The sequence below is a fragment of the Microtus pennsylvanicus genome, chromosome 5 (assembly GCF_037038515.1).
Source record: "Microtus pennsylvanicus isolate mMicPen1 chromosome 5, mMicPen1.hap1, whole genome shotgun sequence".
In the NCBI taxonomy this organism is placed as follows: domain Eukaryota; kingdom Metazoa; phylum Chordata; class Mammalia; order Rodentia; family Cricetidae; genus Microtus; species Microtus pennsylvanicus.
The window spans coordinates 66,843,095-66,863,513 of record NC_134583.1 but is presented as its reverse complement, the minus strand read 5'-3'; the positions used below and the strand labels follow the sequence as shown (position 1 = coordinate 66,863,513).

The 20,419-nt window shown below is 47.5% G+C and overlaps 1 protein-coding gene across 6 annotated transcripts in view; it reads right to left on the bottom strand.

Moving 5' to 3' along the window:
* Katnip (katanin interacting protein) overlaps positions 1 to 20,419 on the bottom strand; it is a 173,824-nt gene that overhangs the window by 130,926 nt on the left and 22,479 nt on the right. For 3 of the 6 annotated variants that reach the window (XM_075972150.1, XM_075972152.1, XM_075972155.1), the window contains exon 2: positions 19,498 to 19,553. The exons of 2 other annotated variants lie outside the window; for them this stretch is intronic. In XM_075972150.1, coding sequence (XP_075828265.1) covers positions 19,498 to 19,553 — 56 coding nt within the window. Of the gene's footprint in view, positions 1 to 1,627; positions 1,696 to 19,497; positions 19,554 to 20,419 lie in introns of those variants that run through there. One more of the 6 variants, XM_075972154.1, reaches the window with a different exon arrangement.

Sequence of the window (20,419 nt, the reverse complement as noted above, 5' to 3'; positions counted from 1 at the left end):
ACGCCAAACCCCCAAACCAGAGAGAAATGGGGGAGGGCATTACTATTACCCTGCTGCTGTCCCCTGGGCTTCTTCTGCATCAGGCTGCAGGCTGCAGGCTGGAGACAGAGATAAATGCCAGTTACGTGCTGCCAGCACTCTCCATGGGCCTCACTTCCATCTTTCCACTACATCCATGGACCATATATCCTGCTGCTGGGCATTTTTCAGGGAAGTCTGCTCTCTTCTCCAGACTGCTGCCCTTGCTGCCTCCCCTACCTAGAATGCCCTTCACAGGGAGTGTGAGCTTGCTTCATGAGTAGCTTCGACTGTTCCCTATGACCCCAGTCTTATGATCCACCCACCATTCTTCCAGCCGGGTGACTCTCACTGTAAATACCTGTTCATTCTCCTGTGGCCTCACTCAGTGAACACCCAACTCCAAAGTCAGAGATGGTACCCACAGATTCTGTGCTCTATCTCTCAATATGGAGCTGACAGTGTGGAAGGAGGAGGAGGAAGAGGAAAGCGAGGAAGATAAAAATCTCTGTCTTCAGAGAACTGAGAGGTAGAAACAAGAACAATTGCTCCCATGCACTGTGGTGCCTGTGCCACACAGCAGTAAGCAGAGGGCAGAGCCTGGCATTGCCTATGGTGATGGGGGCGGGGGGGCATCCCATGGCACTGAGTCCAAAAGGAGCTCACTAGGTGAGGAAAGTAGGGTGAAGGGCATGCAGGAAGAACAGTGTTGTGAAAGCACAATGTGAGGAGACCCGGGGTCCATCTTGGAGCAGAGATGGAACATGGTAAGAACATGCTATTTGATCACAGAGACAGTGAGAGCCTGGTCCTCTGACATGGAGCATGCTTGAAGCCTGTGGTTAATCAGTGGCAGGTGCCAAATATCTTGCTGAAACCTGGGGGAAAGCACCAGGATCTGGGGACCCAAACTAGATTTATGTTCAAAACCAATCACTAGTACATTGGTACCTAAATCGCAGCTACTCTGGAGGCTGAGGCAGGGGTATCATGAGCTTGAGTCCAGCCTGGGCAATGTAGCAAAACCCTGCCTTAAAATAAACTAAGAAGGACTGGACAAGCAATGGCAGAGCAATAGCTTACCACGTGGGAAGTCCTGAATCTGAGCCTCAGAAGCATAAAAAAAAAAACCACAAAACTCCAAAAACAAGAGACAGCACCAGCTTTCATACGAGATAATACTCCCCGAGAATATAAAAGTGGCAGGTCATTCCTTCCCCTTTGCCCTCCAACCTTCCTGCCCAACTAGGATTTCCTTCATGGAACTGGTTGTCCGTCAGGGAAGACTGACAGTCTATCCCCCACTACACACCCCGTTGCAGGCAGCAATGCCAGCTGATGTTACAAGTGATCTGAAGAGGAGATGTGACTGTCTGAGGAGCCTCCTGCTGGTGATGGCTGGGTCTGAGCAGGCTAGTTGGTATGTGCTGAGGGGAGGGTCTTAACAGAGAGGAGTCTCAGGCCAAGAGACTCACCACTATGGTGAACAAGAATGCATAGAACTAACAGGGGCAACCATGAGGACAAAGGTTCAAAACATGTCACTACTGAGAATAGCAGACCACAAGAACTATGTGACCATACCAAGGAAATTGCCCTTAATACCAACCTAACAGGAAGCCACACGGTGCTTGCTTGAGTAGAGGGCAGGAATATCAGGAAGCAGCTGAGGGTGAAGGGTGCAGGTGGAGGCCAGGATGCACTCAGTCAGGTGTTAAAGGTCTGGAGGAGGTGGAAGGAGCTTTTCTGACCAAGGCCTAGGCACAGGAGTGGGAGGGGATGTTAACAACTTGGGGTCCTAAGACAGTTTGTGACTCCTCCTTGACCTTGGGCTCCTAGGGCAGGACCCAGACTTATTACATCAAAGGCCACCCTCCAGGATATTTCATGGTTAATCCTGATTTAGCCAGGATTTCCCATAATGACCCAGATTCAAATGTCTACTAGCAAGTCCCCCAAATGCAATTAATTCTCAGGCCATAGTCTCCAATTTTTAATCTGAAATATGATTGCCATGGAGGTGTATATCACAAAGCCCCCAGTTCCTGAATCTACATTTGCTATCTGAGGGGCCAGGCTTACTGGAAGTCAGGACTGTGGGCTGCAAAGCCTGGTTAAAAATGACAGCAAGCAGGAAGAAGCTGGACTTGTACACAGAGAGGGATGGCTGGTAGTTTTATTGCTGGTTTTAATTAGATGTGTGTCCCTGGGAGATGCTGGAGGAAGTCAGAGGTGTTAGATCCCCTGGAGCTGGTGTCACAGGAGGACTCCAAAATTGACAGTCCTCTTCAAAGGTAGTATCTTAAAAGTGGAAGAATCATTCTCCACCTTAAGTTTTTGTTTTGTTTTGAGATATGGTGTCACTATGTAATCTTAGCTCCAATGGAGTTCTCTATATAGATCAGGTTAGACTTGAACTCAGAGATCTGCCTGCCTTTGTCTTATGAGTGGTGGTGATAAAGGTGTGTGTCCACCTTCATTTTTTGAAACAGGATCTCTCACTGAACATGAAGCTCACCATTTCATCTAGACTGACTGACTGGCAAGTCCCAGGGATCCTCCTGCTCTTGCGCCCTTGGCACTGGGGTTACAGAAGCACCAACATGCCTGACTTTACGCACTTGTTGGTGATTCAAACTCTGGCCCTTGGCTGGGTGGTGTTGGCACACGCCTTTAATCCCAGCACTTGGGAGGCAGAGGCAGGTGGATCTCTGTGAGTTCAAGGCCAGCCTGGTCTACAAGAGCTAGTTCCAGGACAGGCTCCAAAGCTACAGAGAAAACCCTGTCTCAAAAAAGTCTGGTCCTCAAATTAGCACTTTTCCCACTAAGTCATCTCCTCGGCCAACATAAGTTTTTTAAGATGCCAACTTTCCTTTTCACGCAGGAAGTGGCTGGGCAGACTATCTCAGGAAAAGCAGCTGTGGCAGGGTTGGGTCTGCCTCCCAAAGAGGGCCTGCCATCACACCTTCAAATTAGGCAGCCTGGTGAGTGACAACCACAGCCTGAGGCTGTGCACCAACCCTTGAAAGTGTTGTCACAGTGGCGAGCATAGAATGGTATCAGATTGGAAGCAGAAGGCAGGATGTGGAACATCAGCAGGGAATAAGGGAACCAGTGGCAGGGTAGTTGGCCTGCTCTACTCAAAATAGTGCTTTTATAATGTTGCTACTGGCATGTTATCAAAGGGGTGGCTCCAAGCTGGAGAGGCAGTCCAGGCATGGCAGAAGCTGGCAGGAAAGAAGTCAGGCTTGCAGACTGCTCTGCTTTCAGAAGGAAAGGAAGGACTCTGGGTCTGTCTGGCCCTCAAGGTAGTGTTTATCCTGCAAGGAGCATATGCTTAGGAGTGGGTGCAGCCCGCTACCTTCCAGGCCTCTGGGCCTCCTGTTCACTCCATCCAGCAGGAAGGAACAAGGGTCTTTCCTAAGAGCCCACTCTCAACCAGATCTGAGTGAGTCCTTTGCTGTATCCCTGGCAGCTCACATATGTACTCAAGGAACAAAGGGGTAGACTCCACTGAAATTAGAAAAACAAAACCTGATCTAGTGGGACTGGGCCTTTCTATTCCCCAGAGCCCAACTAAAAGAAGACTCATAGGTACCCTAGGAAAAAGTATCAAAAGTTAGGCAAACCACCCGGATGTCCTCCAGTGGAGACAGCTAAACCACCTGCAGTATGTCTGTCCCCATTAGTGCTCTTTGATTGCTTGTTTGATTTTTGAGACAGGGTTTCACTCTGTAGCCCAGGCTAGTTTCTGCTTCAGCTTCTCAAGTGCTGGGATTACAGTTATGAGCCACCATGCCCAGTTTTGTTTTTAGATGAAAGTTATTTTTTTAAAAGCTCAGCATATATTTTAACCATTATGCCAGGTTCAAAATATGAGCCAAGAGCCACCTAGAATAGGTTTGAAGTGTAAATCAGGCAGTGAAGACAAATCACAGCTTCCACTGTACACTATAAAACAGTGTTTTTGGAGGGACACTGTCTGTGCTAAACACAAAGCCCAAACCACCACAAATGCTACACATATTTTGTGGGTACTCAGCCCTACACACACAAACCAAAAAAAAGCAGCTGGACTGTGGACTCGCCCTATTCTATCAGTCACAAGGTCACAGCCTAAGATTCCTGGAAGCCAAGTCAGGACCTGTGACCATGCTGCTGGCTGTGGGTGGCCCAGGAGCAGACATCAGAGTGGGCCAATAATCTGGGAAGTTTATATTAGAAGGTCTAGGAAGAAGCTGTTCTCTCTCTCTCTCTCTCTCTCTCTCTCTCTCTCTCTCTCTCATGCTTTCTCTCCCCCCCCCCTCCCTCCCTCCTTCCCCCCCTTTGCTTTATCCCTCCCTCCATCAATATGTAGCCCAGATCTTCTTGCCTGTGCCTCCTGCGTGCTGGGATTAGAGGCCTGGCTACTCTCATGAAAGGGGATGAACAAATTTAGAAGTCACTGAATTTTCTGCCAGATGAACTAAGAAAAACAGGAAAGCTAAGTTAGTCACAGTGGCATCTTCCTGTAATCCCAGCACTTGGAAGGATGAGGCAGGAGGATTAGATAAGTTTAAGACCCATCTGGGCTACAGAGTAAATACCAGGACAGTGGGGTCTACATGGCAAGACCTTGTCTCAAGAGAAAAAGAAAAGAAAAAGTGCGAGATAAAGAAATTAAGCTAGGTTAGCTCACACCAAGCACGAAGAACGAGCTAGCAAAATAAGAGAAGCAGGAAGATGATGTCCTGGGAGCCTGCAGTCCATCTGCTCATGACCCCCACCCCACATACACACCCTGTTCTGGGCTTCTAAGAAGCAACCCTTCTTCAGAGCCTCGTATTACAGTATACAGTCCACCTCTGCACCCCCAGATAGTGTTATCATTCTTATTTTTTTAATACAAGTCCTGAGTAACACAATACTTAGCAGAGCTACCATAAGAAATAGCAGCATTACACGGAAAACACTTACTTCAGTGCCTAGCCATGGTAAATAACACCCACCATGCTAATATTATCATAATCAAGCCACAAGGACATACTATTACAGGTATTAGACAAATTAATCATCTTACTTAGCCATCTAAATTACTCTTCCTAGGAAGGAAGGCATGTCATGAGACTTTGTCCGTGATCTCATCCTAGGCCAGGCCATAATTTTATCAATGGCTGTTTATAAAGTCTGAGGATGACATCTAGATGGGATGAGACAAAGGAAAAAATGGATGACGGAATCTAAGTTCAGGACAATTTTGACAGGCTAGAGATGGACCAAGGAAGGTTGGATAGACTGCATTGGGAAGGGAAAGGCCCCAGACAAGGAAAGGCACTAGAAGGGAGTGCATGACTGAAGGAAAGCACACAGAGAAGAAGATGGGGCTTAAAGTCAACAGTATGGAGGCTGGGGAGACGGCTCAGACACTAAGTACCCGCTGTACAGCCTAAGGACCTGAATTCTGATTCTTAGCACATGTAAAAGTCAGGCATGGCTATGCACGGCTGCAAGCCCAGCACTGGGAGAGGGAGTGCAAAAACATATAGATCCCTGGAGTTCATTAGCTAACAGCTAATGACAAGCTCCAGGTTCAGTGAGAGACCCTGTCTCAACAAATAAGATGGTGAGCAATTAAGGAAGATACTCACCGTTGGCCTCTGGCCTCTGCACACATACACACACACACATGCATATGCACAAAGCCAACAACATGCTATAGCTCCAAAAACTACTGACACAACCCAAGCAATAAGTGCACCAGGAACACTGGCTCCGGGCTAGGCGTGGTGGTGCATATCTGTAATCCTAGCACTTGGGAGGCAAGCTGAAACACTGTCAACAAAGGAAGGGAGAAGAAAAGAATGTTTGCTCAGAACAAGAGAGGGGAGTTGTTTAAGCACCTCCTGAACACTTGGCATGCACTATTTCAATGCACACTTTCATTAGCTTATGAGGTGGCTGCTATAATCTTTCCCCCCATTTGACAGGCGAGGAGCTGAGGCAAGAAGTGAAGAGACTTTGTCACGCAGGCTGGAGGGAGAGCACATCTAAACCAGTCATCACTAGAGACACTTTGTCCCTCCAGTCTACACTGACCACTCTACAGCTGGACTTCCTCTTGGTTTCTGAGACAGGAAGGTGGCCAAGAAGGTGGAAATCCCACAGAAAGTCACCCTGAGAACTGGTCAGGTTGGCTCAGCTCAGGCAGAGGAACTATCTACACAGCTGCCTCCTCCTACCCACATCCAAACAAGCAACACCATCCAAAGCCCATGACAGCCTCGGCAAAAGAGAGGGTGCCAAATGGTAGATTCTAAATGTTAAGAAATCCTGAGAACTGGATGGCAGACAGAAGCTGAGAAGGAGCTGGGCACAGGGGAGCTGTCGTGTGCTGCTCTAAACCTAGAAGCAGCACAATCTTCAGGAAGATAGAGGCCCCAGACTGGTGTCAGACTGGATGGAAACTGTAAGAAGTGGCAGAAGGAGATCCTTCCACCTGCCCAGTGTTCAGGGACTATAGCAGTCAACTTTTGGCACAGAAAGGCAAAACATAGCTGGAGGAAACGGGGTCCTGGGCTCAGAAGACCAACTAACAGATCAGTGTCCTATTACTGCAGCAAATTCCATCCCTTGCCCACAGTCACTGGTGGTAAATTACATTAAAAAACAAAACAACAAAATCAGGATCTAGAGAAAAGACAGGCAATCAAGGTACAAATTTACAATCATCCGACAAGCAGAAAAATAAACAACAGGAATGAGAGGGGACAATTTAATAATTATGAAAAATAACCAAAGAAAATCACAGTGATGTAAGTAGAACCCCTGTAACATACTGAAGCTATATCCGATGGCACATAACTCCGTTTGTTTTTCTGGGAATGTAAGGCCAAGACAGAAGGATCCTGAGTTGTGAGACCCTTTCTCGGAAGGTGCCAATAAATAAATTAATTAATTAATAAACAAAACAAAATAAAAAACACAATAGCAAACAAAAAACCCAATAGCTATATTCATTATGATCAGAAGGACAAATGGGGAAATTGCATCCATCAAATAACAAGAGCTTATAAACAGAAGAGTTAATTTGAAATCTCACAGAAAAGATTTAGCCATTGAAACCACACAGATCAAAGGCTAAAGAAAAGACTGAAGATACAGTTAGAGCAAAAATTAGTGCCCTGGAAGATGACATGGAGGCATTTACCTACAATGCAGAAACAAGGGCTGGCATAACGTTCACTCTTCATGAGGCTTAAGTGAATGAGCTTTTTAAGTTTTTTGTTAGACATGAAATTGCTTTTCTCATAAGACTATTGGCAGCTTTACCACAAAAGACAAACAAATCCTATTATTTAGGCTAAAGGCCTACAAATTTCATTCAGATTAAAACTGGCCAGCCACATGTTTTTATAAATTCAGTTGTATTGGAATACAGTCACACTCATTAAGGCTGCCTTCGTATTTAATGGCAGAATTGAGTAACTCTGAGGGTGTGGTGGCACATGACTTTATTTCTAGTACTGGGGTGGCAGGGGTAAGCAGATCTCTGTGAGTTTGATGCCAGTCTGGTATACATAGTAAATTCGAGGACAAGCAGGGCTACATAGATAGACCCTGTCAAATATTAAAAAAAAAAAGAGTAATTCAGATTATACATACACATAAACACTGAAATGTTTATTATCTGGCCCTTTAAATAAAGGTTGCTAATGACTGGTTTAGGGCTTTCTTAATTGAATTTTCTGTTATTTATGGCCAAATGCACTTTTGGCTGAACAATAAAGAAATGCTTAAATAGACAAAGTTCTAGAAAGGTCAATATCTAAGCCAGGTGTGCTGGCATACACATATAACCCCAGCACTTGGAAGGTTGAGAGAGGTGTGGGGCACATAGTCAGTTCAAGGTTATCTTGAGCTAGAGAATGAAATTCTACCTGAAAAAAAGGAGAAAAATCCATTGATCTAATAGTAGGGAAGAGAACGAGATGAGGAATAAACTGGATGTGGTAGGGAGTATATGCACATGTACGTGTGTATGAGCGTGTGAGTGTGTGTGCATGTGTGTGTGTGTATGTGTGTGTACGTATGTGTATGTGTGTGTGTAGGCCAGAGGATGCCAGGTATTTTAAACCACTTTCCATCTTATTTCCTTCTGGCAGAGTCTCTCACTGAACCTGAAGTCAGCATTTCAGCAAGGCTAGGTGTTCAAACAGTCCTCCAGATCTGCTTGTCTCTCCCCACAGTGCACACAAACACCAAACACAGCCTGCCCTTCCTCATATCCATGGGGTCCCTGGAAGCAACTTCTGTAGAGACTGTGATGGGGAGATACACAATCACTTCAATGGCCCTGATCAGAGCCCACTGTGGTTTAACTATTCCTTACAACTGAGTCTTAGTCCTTATATCTGGCCATTGCCACATCTGCCCTCTTACCTGTCCAGACAGGGGAGACAGGCCAGGGTCCTTATTGTAGCTGTGAGCCTACAATAAGGTCGGGGGAAAGGAGAAAAGGTGGCATGGAAGAGAGTCAGCTTGTGGCCAAAGTTGGGCTGGCCTAGTGTTTCTCTCAACTCTGCTCACTAGGAAAGGAAGGCCTGCTGAGCACCATTCTACATACAGAGAAATGGAGGCTAGAATGGGCCCCAAAGGGCCTCATGCTGAACCTCTTTCTCTCTTCTGGCACAACATGGCACACTGGCTTGGCCCTATACTTGCTAGGCCAACACTACTGGGTCCAGTGAGGGAGACTGGCACTTGGTGCGGAAGCTGCCGTGAACTACACTTATCTGTCCGCTCTATTACTCCTGTCACAAAGTGGTCATGTGGTTGATGGCTGGCTTTTGCCTGCCCACTGTTTTTTTCTGATCTTCTGTGATACTAAACTAATTTTCTTTTGAGAAATTATCCCTTTCTAACTATGGTAATGTGGGACTCCTCACCCCTCCCTTGTGACCTGGCTGGTGGGTCTCAGTCTGGGCACTAGACTTGGTCGATCCCCAGCTCTTCTGCTAGAATTGCTGACAGTGAAGACACCGTCAGGAAGGAGGATGGGAAGGTCAGGGAAAACAGCAGCCTCCACTTAGGGCTACAATAAGTCAGGCACTGTTCCCGGTTCCCAGGGAAGCTGGGGCTGCTTCCATCACCATCCTACATAGGAAACGACCAAGGCTCCATGGTGTTCAAGCTTCCTGAGGGATGGAGGAGCCAGGCTCTCTGACTCCAGACCCTGGCACACACTTACTGGACTTTCTACAGTGAGCCTGGGATAACTGGCAGCCGCCCTGCTATAGATGGAATTCTATGCATTGGAGAGTGGATTGCCATAAGGAAGGAGGAGTCTAGAGAGACTGAGTCTGAACACTTGGATCCAGATATACCTGATTATGCTCACTAGTTTTATATCAATTTGACACAAGCTAGAGTCCTTTGGGAGAGAAACTTCATTTGAGAAAATACTCCAACTAGATTGGCCTGGGGAAAGCCTGTATTGAATTTTTTGATTGATGCTGGATGTGGAAGGGCCCAGCCCACTGTAGGTGGTACCATCCCTGCTGCTGGGCCTGGGTGCTATATGAAAGCAGACTGAGCAAGCTATGAGGAACAAGCCTATAAGTAGCACTCCTCCATGGCATCTGCATCAGCTCCTGCCTCCAGGATGCTGCCCTGACTGCCATCAGTGATGAGCAGTGATGTGGAAGAGTAAGGGAAATAAACTCTGTCCATTCCATGTGCTGTTTGTCATGGTGCTTATCACAGCAACAGAAACCCTAACCTAGACCTTGATGTCGCCTGCCTCTGAAGTTTGCAGCAATGTGAGGCTGCAATCTCCCTCTTTTCCCATGAAGCTAGCATAAGGACTACCACTTATACAGGGCCGAGGGCCCACAGACTATGTGTGGATCCGATAAAGCTGAAGTCACTGGCTTTTGACAGACCTAGATGACCAGAGAGCTAACAGCATAGACGGGAGGAATCAAATGTCCTCATGTCGGGGGTGGCAGCAGGACTAGGGCCATGTGGCTGTTGTCCACCCAGAGACAAGGGCTGCTTCTACCCTGGAGACATCTTCCTTTCCTGAGACACTTGTAAGTGCCACCTTCCCTTGGTAGGTACCATTCTCTTTTCTAATACCATTCTATATTCCACACACTGCTTTTTCCAAGTGGAGGGAGGAGACAGCGTTAAAGGCAATTTCATGCCTCAGATCTGAGGATAGAGGAGACTTTGATGATGCTCTGTACAAGGGCACATTCCTTATCCAAAACAGACTCTTTCTGCTCAGAAATTGCAGTTCTCTGAAGGGTTTTTTCCTAGAGTTTAATCTTGTGCTAGAAGCTTAGCTGATACCAGAAAGGCTTTAGACATGTCAATCTCCTTCCTGGCATTTTATCAGAAATTGATTCTTTCTGCTGTTTGGTATGGGAATCTTGGCCTTGCCCTTGTTAAACTAGGGGTTGGAAGGCTGGGTTTATAGATATATCTCTGCAGCTCCTGGGGTCTCAGGGCAGCTGGGGATTCAGCAGTCAGTCAAGTCCTAAGGAAGGATTATGGCCGCTCTCTGATGGAGCTACATGGTAACAAGGGCTCTCCTCTCCCCCAGAAAGAGTTCTACTCTATTTCTTGGCATTGAAACAATGTTTCACAATTATTTGTGTGTTGGGGGTGTGTGGGTGTGTAGATCACAGAACAATTTCTGGTAGTCCATCCTCTCTTTTTACCAAGTGGTTCCCAGAAATCAAATTCAGGTTATCAAGCAACAAATGCCCTTACCCATCTGGCCAGCCTGGCATCTTAGCTTTAAAGCATTTGCCTTCCAAACATGCTCCTCTAGTTTGCTCCTGCAAACTAGAATCTCCAACATCTGTGGAGCTCCCAGGATGCAGACACAGCTTAAAGCACTTTTCCCTCTGGAACCTACAGAATACATGTCAGCCATATAGCACCAATTCTGTGTCACCCCTGCCTAGAGAGAGAGCTGTGCAGTCACAGAGGCAGAGCCACTTGAGTGGCAGAGTGGGCCTAGGAACCTGAGCCCCTCCCGCAGTGGTCACAGGCTTCCTATCTTGCTGCATGACTTGCACGCCCTGTTTAAAGTTCCAAAGTGCCACTGCTGGCCAATTTCTCAAAATCTACAGAGACCAGGACCTCACGGTGCAAAAAAATGGACAATGCTAATTTCACACTGGGAATGGATTTGGCAGTTGAATCCAAAATGGGATTTCATTCTTCTCTGCCCAGAAATCAGAACTAAAAGGTTTCATTCCCGTAAAAGTGCACACTTGGAGCGTCCGCTGCCACAGCAGGCTCTAGTGACGCAGCATGCACTCTCCTGCTCGCTAGTTCCTTTCTCTCTAAGTGCTTTCTTCCTCCCCCTCTTTTTTTTTTTTTTTGTGCTACTGATGAAAGCTAGAGTCCTTCTACCATGTGGGTGGGGAGCACGCGCAAGGCAAGTGCTCTAGCACTGAGCCTCAACCCTAGTGTAAACACTCTTTCTTCCCCCAAGAGACAAGACCATACACACATGAGAGAGGAGGGAGGCTCTTAGTCACCCAGAAGGTCAAGTTGCAAGGATGCTGAGAATTAAGTCAGGGAAGGAAGGAGGTACGTGCTGCTGGAGGGTGGGTAGCACTGGGACCCTACAGGAAGAATCGCCACTCTCACTGAGCTAAGGGCTAAGCGGTGGCTCTCAAAAGTGAGCTTCTAGACACACCTGCAAGTCCTTCTTGAGAAAACTGCCCTGCTGCCATCTACAATGAGAGGGGTAGCCTGGGGAAGTGTAGGGTGACCCATAAAGGAGCCAACACAGGCACTGCTTAAAGTCAGCCACACATGATTCTGGCCAGCAATCAAGAAACTCTGCCCTTCTTATGCATTATTAGCAGATGGACTAGAAACATTGTTTTCAATAAAGCACATACCCTTTGACCCAATTATTCTAGTCTAAGGAGTTTACCTTTGGCTGCCTTTGCACATGTGTATTAAATTCCTGCTTTAGATTATCCCTTAAAATATTTTTATTGTAGCAAGAGACTATTAATAGCCTAGACAGTCATTAACAGGAGCTAGCAGTACATTCACGTTATTAATTAGCACCCAAATCCAATCTGAGCTGACATGCAATTGCAGACTGTATTTACCCCACTTGGTATGCTAGTCATGGTTTGCTGTGCATATGTGAATATGCTGCACCACAGGGTATTTCTGCAGGACCTACTGGGATGGCATCACTTTCCAGACATAAGGAAAGGAAATGCATTCTCTCCAAAGTTTCCAAACAAAGGCTCATGTTCTAGTACATCTGTGGGGAAAGAGAAGGGCATCATAAAAAGGACAAAGGCGATCTCAATGACCTGCTACAGGATGTCTTTCAAGACAGGGTAGGTGTGAGAAGGTGGAAGGAGAGAGAAAGGATAGGGAAGAGGGAGAGGGAAGGAGAGGGAGACCTGTTGGAGTTGGGCTCTAGGGGCACAGATGCCGGTGACTGTCTTGGGAGTGACCCACAGCACCACAGTTTCGAAGAACACCATTCCTCATTAAAGGACTGCTACCTGGAAGTGTAACCTGAAATAAAAAACCCTTTCCTCACCTACAAACAAACAAGCAAACAAAAACACAATGGGCAGAAGCCAGACTAAATCACACACTATTGTGTTAAATAAGGCTGGGTGTCTGGTCCCCCAAGAAAAGCCATCATTTAGACCAAAGCCCCCATTCCCTCAGGGATTTGAAGAAAGTTTCTGCTTGCTAAGGAATCTTTCTCCTTTTTTCTGGCAAGAGGAACAGGTGGCTCTACCATTAACAATAACTGTGGTGCCTATTAACTTGTCAAGGCCAACACTAGTCTCTAGGCTCCCCTCTCCCCCAGTCCCTGAACACAAGCCCCACCCCAGTTCACAAGCCCCCTTTCTCTGGTTCCCACTTAACCCTGAAAATCTTTCCCCTTTTGCTTCTCCTTGCTCTCCTGGGACACAGCCTTGGCAGTTTGAAATAAACTTTTTTCCTTTTTTATGCATGGAGCAGGCTATTTTGGTTTCTTTACTGTGCCTATTTTCACTGGGGAGATAGTTCAATTAATAGAGAGCTTGGCTTGCAAGTCCAAGGACCTGAGTTCAACCCCTAAACCTGATCATTAACATAAAAAAATAGAAAGAAAGCCAGCTGTGGCAGCACAGATTTGCATTCTCAGTGCTAGGCAGGTGACAGACAGATCTCTGGTGCTCTCTGGCTCACTTGGTGGGTTCCAGGACAGTGAGAGACCAACTCAAAAAAAAAAAAAAAAGATGGACAGCACAGCACCTGAGAGACATCACTCACAATATCACCTGGCATGCAAGCACATGCACACGAATGCACACAGAGCCCCATCTGCACACGAATGCACACACAGCCCCATCTGCACACGAATGCACACACAGCCCCATCTGCACACAAATGCACACAAGCCCCATCTGCACACAAATGCACACACAGCCCCATCTGCACACGAATGCACACACAACCCATCTGCACACAAATGCACACAAGCCCCATCTGCACACAAATGCACACACAGCCCCATCTGCACATGAGTGCACACACAGCCCCGTCTGCACACAAATGTACACACAGCCCCATCTGCACACAAATGAACACAGCCCCGTCTGCACACAAATGCACACACAGCCCCATCTGCACACAAATGCACACACAGCCCCATCTGCACACAAATGCACACACAGCCCCATCTGCACACAAATACACACACAGCCCCATCTGCACACGAATGCACACAGAGCCCCATCTGCACACGAGTGCACACACAGCCCCGTCTGCACACGAGTGCACACACAGCCCCGTCTGCACACAAATGTACACAGAGCCCCATCTGCACACGAATGCACACACAGCCCCATCTGCACACGAGTGCACACACAGCCCCATCTGCACACAAATGTACACACAGCCCCATCTTCACACAAATGCACACAGAGCCCCATCTGCACACAAATGTACACACAGCCCCGTCTGCACACAAATGTACACACAGCCCCATCTGCACACAAATGCACACAAGCCCCATCTGCACACAAATGAACACAGCCCCGTCTGCACACAAATGTACACACAGCCCCGTCTGCACACAAATGTACACACAGCCCCATCTGCACACAAATGCACACAAGCCCCATCTGCACACAAATGAACACAGCCCCATCTGCACACAAATGCACACACAGACCCATCTGCACACAAATGCACACAGAGCCCCATCTGCACACAAATGTACACACAGCCCCATCTGCACACGAGTGCACACACAGCCCCGTCTGCACACGAGTGCACACACAGCCCCGTCTGCACACGAGTGCACACACAGCCCCGTCTGCACACAAATGTACACAGAGCCCCATCTGCACACGAATGCACACACAGCCCCATCTGCACACGAGTGCACACACAGCCCCGTCTGCACACGAGTGCACACACAGCCCCGTCTGCACATAAATGCACACAGCCATGTCTGCACACAAATGCACACACAGCCCCATCTGCACACAAATGCACACAAGCCCCATCTGCACACAAATGCACACACAGCCCCGTCTGCACACAAATGCACACACAGCCCCGTCTGCACACAAATGTACACACAGCCCCATCTGCACACAAATGAACACAGCCCCGTCTGCACACAAATGCACACACAGCCCCATCTGCACACGAATGCACACAGAGCCCCATCTGCACACGAATGCACACACAGCCCCATCTGCACACGAGTGCACACACAGCCCCGTCTGCACACAAATGTACACAGAGCCCCATCTGCACACGAATGCACACACAGCCCCATCTGCACACGAGTGCACACACAGCCCCATCTGCACACAAATGCACACACAGCCCCATCTGCACACAAATGCACACAGAGCCCCATCTGCACACAAATGCACACAGAGCCCTATGTGCACACGAACCACCAAGCAGAGAGTAGGTGGATGGGAACAGGACATCTATGACTACTTAGTTAAAAGAACACATTAGTGGCAGTCTATTGAAAAGGGAACTGAGGACTACTACCAGGAGCACAGTAAACCTTCAACTATTCCTTTTTTTTTTAATTGCTGTGCTGAGGATGAATTTGTGGCCTCAGACATATTAGGTAAGCTCTTTGTCATGGAGCCACATCTTCAGCCCTTTCTCCCAAATATCTCCAGCACTGGTTGGATGGCTGATCCCACCCCGCCCCACACACCCCTGGCCTCTGAATGGGGCTCCCAGACAGGAACAGTGACTCCAAAAGCATCAAGAGAACAAGGAGGAATATGAACTTGGTGGCACACTGGCTCCTGAGATCCAGTCTCTCGGACTCTGCCTGGGAAGCAAACACTTCTTGCACCTAGAGGAAGGGGTGAGAGAGTGCACGCGTGAGCAAGTAGGCAAGCTTCAGGTTTCTAAATAAGAGAGTTAAATGGCTTTTACAGTCCTTTACAAAGTGAGCTTACAGACGAGTGGCTTTTAGAATCTCCAATCAACTGAAAAAGATGGCAGTCCATTATCACAAGAGGTTCATGGAGTGGTTAAGAGTGGAGGCTCAGGAGGTAACCTAAATAGGGCTCACTTACCAGGGGATACCCATCCAGGAAGTAGGAAGGCTAGAGTCCACCTAAAGCCCAGCCTGAGCCAGGGAGGCCTCTAGAGGAAGTGTAACTGGCTTTCTCCCTGTTCACACAATGAACACAATAGACAGCCAAACATCCATAGAACACGATGGAGCAAAAGCCACTGGAACTGGACCAGGTAGTTGCACTGTACACTTGCTCTCTGTAGGGCATTGCCAGACAAAGGGAGAGGGATCAAGGGACCAGAGGCCACCTGTTCAGCTGTGAGATCTGTGACTCTGGAACCTACACTATTGCCTTAATGCACAGTGAGGCCCTAATTCTTAAAGCTGCAGGGGTTCCTGAGCAGCAGACGCCATGTCCCCACCACCATGTGCCCTAGTCAGCAGTGTGCACCCTGTGAGTTGGGAGGGTTGGGCTAGATGGTGAATAAAATTGTCTCTTTCCTCTGGGATTTCTCTCGAACTTTTTTTAAAAGCACTGTATGACAAATCTGCTTCCTAATGATTTTTGAGTAAACTACAATGGCCACAATTTCAAAACCATTAATAATTCATGACCAGAGGCCATAAACACTACATAATCTCTACAGGCAGGAATCATGAATACTCAGTTAGAGGCGAGGCCAGGAATATTTTTACCAACTGAACTGAGAGAATTTGCTGCTGCCATCAGGGGACATTTCAGACCAACTGTGGCCTTTCCAGCACCTCAGCTCAGCCTGCCTCTTCCAGGAAGCCTGTCCTCCCTTCAGTTCCTAGAGGCTTTATATAGGCACCTCTATGTTGTTCATCATTCTCCCTCTTGAGCCCTGTCTGTGGTATCTGGAGTCAGTAGTGGCTGAGGGGCTGGGTACCAGGCAGGCTGTGTGTGCACAGTGATTAGCAGGCCGGGCTGCCTCTAGCTCTGGAAACCCATTCTCATCCTCAGCTGCACGTGGACATTGCTAGCAGTTAACAAATTCAGATGTCTGGAGCCACACCCAGATCTCGATGAACTAGTTTGAGGAGGCCCAGCAGAAGAGCTAAAAACTCCCAGATAGGCCAGGTGTGATGACACAGCCTTGCACTCTGGAGGCAGAGGTGGAAAATCACAGGTTCAAGAGCTGGGGGTACAGCACAATGAATAAGGCATTTCCCTCACAAGAGTGAAGACAAGAATTTGGATTCCCCAGAACAGACACAAAAGCCTGGCAGGGCTCCGTGAGTTTGAGACCAGCCTGGTCTACAAGAGCTAGTTCCAGGACAGGCTCCAAAACCATAGAGAAACCCTGTCTCGAAAAACCAAAAAAAAAAAAAAAAAGCCTGGCAGGGGTGGCAACCACCTGTATACCAGTACCTGGGCGACAGAGGATCCCTGGGGAAAGCAGGCTAGCTCAGAGAGTAGGAAGAGACCGTTTTTTACAAAGAGAAGAGCAATAGTAATAGAGTAATACACTCAACTTCAACTCTGAGCCTCTGCACACATACACCTGTATAGACTCACACACATACATGGGAGTGGGGAGAGAAAGGAGAGAGAGAGAGAGAGAGAGAGAGAGAGAGAGAGAGAGAGAGAGAGAGAGAGAGAGAGAGGAGAACTTTAATAGGGTGTGAGCCAAACACAGCTGAATGAGGCCTGGCAAGCTCACTGGAACCCACACACACCCCTCACTGTGTCAGCTCATGACCCACACAGGCACAGTCCTCATCTGACCCAGGTGGAAACTGCATTCCACCCCACCCTCTGGGGAGTGGCCCACAGGCCTTCACTGGAGAAGGAACACGACACTCATCCCCAGCTGCTGGTTGTTCCAACCAGCCCTGACAAAGAGAGCTTATCTTTTTCACCTTTCATGGTGACATGGCTTGATCTATGGCTGGCAACCTGCAGAAGGCACACAGTGCCACCAAGTAGTGAGGGGAGGGGACCAAGAAGGCAGAGTTGGGGAGGACAAGTTCAGGTGACCAAGAAAGAACCCCCTAAACCAGCAATGTGCTATTAGCCTTGTTCTTTGTTTTTCTAACCAAACTGGAAGCCTATTGAGACAGTCAGTCAGCACCCTCTTTTTCAGAGGGCCTGAAGCCATCTTAAATATCTTTCAGAATTAAACCTGGGCATTGAGATAAACAGCCTCATGTTTTCTTTTTTACTTCAAGCACTGTTTAGAAGAGAAGCCATCTGAAATGCTGTCAGGCGATTGGTACAATGGAGATGCTGGGAAAGTAGCAATTAAGAGGTTCCGTTGCTAAGAGAGGGCAGAGGGAGAAAGAATAGGAGGACTGACTTATTCCATCAGTCCCCCCACCCACAGAAACACAGGATTTGATCAAAGAACCCTATGGTAATATATGGTCCTTATGTCACTTCCCGCCTGCCTGAATTTTAAAGGTCTTGTTTAAAGGTTTTCTTTATTCACCTCTCTCTGTCTTTGACCATGTTGTTTCCTTGGACTAAAAACCTCCTGCTCATTCTTTAAGAGGCAGCTATCTATCATCTCCACACAAAGACTTCTTTCCCTTCATGTTTTTTAGACAAGGTCTTGCTGTACATGCTAGACTGACCTTGAATTTCAAATAATCCTTCCTTGGCCTTCCAAGAATAGAGATTATAGCCTATCCACCTTTCTTTTTTTCTTAAGATTAATTTTATTTCTAATTATGCATATGTGTGTGTCTGTGTGGGTATGCACTCGTGAGTGCAGGCATCTGTGGAGGCCAGGAGAGAGTGTCAGATCTGGAACTGGAGTTACAGTATACATCCTATATGGATGCTGGGATCCTATATGGATCTCTAGATCAGTGCATCTGTTTGACTGCTGACCCATCTCCCAAGCCCAGCAAGCCTTTCTTGATACTGCAAACATGGTTAGGAGACTTGGTTTCTACCCTTCAATCCTACTTCCCTTGCCTAATGATAGTTTCTCAGACTGTAGTGCAGTGATCCTGGGCCACTTCTCTTCTAAGTATACAATGCACATCGCTCAGAACCAGTGCTGAGGTCCTAAGCAAATAGGCTCAGGGGGGCAGCTTTCGAGAATGGCCAAGTGTTTTGTCATAGTGAGTCCTTGGCTGGAGAGAAGGCTCAGTCATTAAAGGCCAGGCTCACAACCAAAGAGACAGGAAGTGAGGCCTGGATCTGGGCCTGGTGGCACACATCTGTAATTCCAGGACTTGAGAAGAGTAGGAGCATCTCTAGTGCAAGGCCAGCCTGGGCTCTTTTGTAAGTTCTAGACTATTTGATGCTGGGCTTAGAGCCCATGTCTCAGGAGAAAAGGAAAGAGAGAAAAGGAAAAAGAAAAAGCCAATTCCTCACCGTCTCCCCTCTTCCTTTCTGCTTATTTTCCACATCCTTTAAACCTGTCCTGCCTTATGGTTTGCTTTGACGCTCCTAGACCCAGCTGAGGTTGAAAACCAACCTTTTACTCTTAGAAGAGATGGAAGTGAACCTGTACCCTTTGGAAACCCAAGACTCAGAAGGTCTTGCAGCTGGCGCTTCCTCCTCTTCGACCCTGGAAACTCCCCGTGAGCACACCTGACTGATGGTTGGAGCTACAGGCAGATAGCACATGGAGAATAAGGCGCCTTGACTCTACAGACACCAGCAGGCCCTAGTGAGAGCAGGGAGCCTGGCCTGTCAGCAAGACCCCCGGGGAAGGCCAGACTGCCAACTCACAGACTCAGAGACTAAATGCCACTGAGATCCGGAGTAGAAGACACACCAGCAGGTGTGCTCAGCAAAAGTTCACCATCACAGGTGACAATGGGCCGACATGTCTAGCTGCCAGCTCTCACTTGGCCCAGGACTTGGTCGGGGAACTTTCTTCTTCAAGAGAAAGGAGAAGGAGGTCACAGAATGCCTGCTCACACCCTCCCATCTCCAGGCTCTTGCAAACAGCAGTGGGTGCAGTTACCTCCTTTCTCTCCCGAGAGCAGGACCGGCTTCTCTCCACCTTCCGCAGGGCCTGACCTGTAGCAGTTCAAAAGCAGAAGCAGAGATTAAGGCTGCTTGGGAACAACTAGTTTATCACCACAAAAGCTTTTTATTTGCAAACTAGAAAGACAGGACCAATCATAATGAGATGATTCTAAGAAAATGTAGCCTGTTATTATAATGGGAAAATGGTACACTTTTGAAATGGACCAACGGCAAGGAAAATGGTAATTCACACACTCACAGTATTTGACTGTAATGAACAAAGCTCTAGCCCTTTAATCTGGGCCATTATCTGCACTCTGAAAGGGCCAAGGGACTATAGTTTTCCCTGTCGAATTACATTTCTATTAAATTGTTTGGAATTACATAGAACGCCTTCCATAAAAGTGCCTTCTGCTGTGTGCACAGCCATAAACTTAGGTGTGTGCATTCTGAGGCGCTGCACCAAACCCCAGGCTCACAGCTCAGGTGACGTGCAGAAGTGAATTAGCAGTAATCACATGCGCTTCATGTAATGGGCCATTTCAGAGGGAATTGTTGCTTTCCTGAGAAGGCCTTAGACTAGCATTTGAAGGTATGCGTACATTCAGGAGGCATCATCTCCTGCAAACGCACCCTTCCGAAAGCACATTTTCACACTGTGATGGGAGTGTCCACTAGAAGAGCTCCTGATAGACTGCCTTGGCATTGAAATCTAAAACAGAAGTCATTATAGTCAGTAAACCTATTAAACTGCCCCACTTGACTCCTAGGTGGCTCTTTGTGATCGCCACAACCACACATCCTATTAGGTAAGAGCTCTCAGAAGGCAGAAGCAACAGGCTTAGTGACAGTCCAGGGAGGAAGAACAGATGGGGCCAAGTCTCAGACAAAAAGTATTTGTTGCAGATATTTTTTCA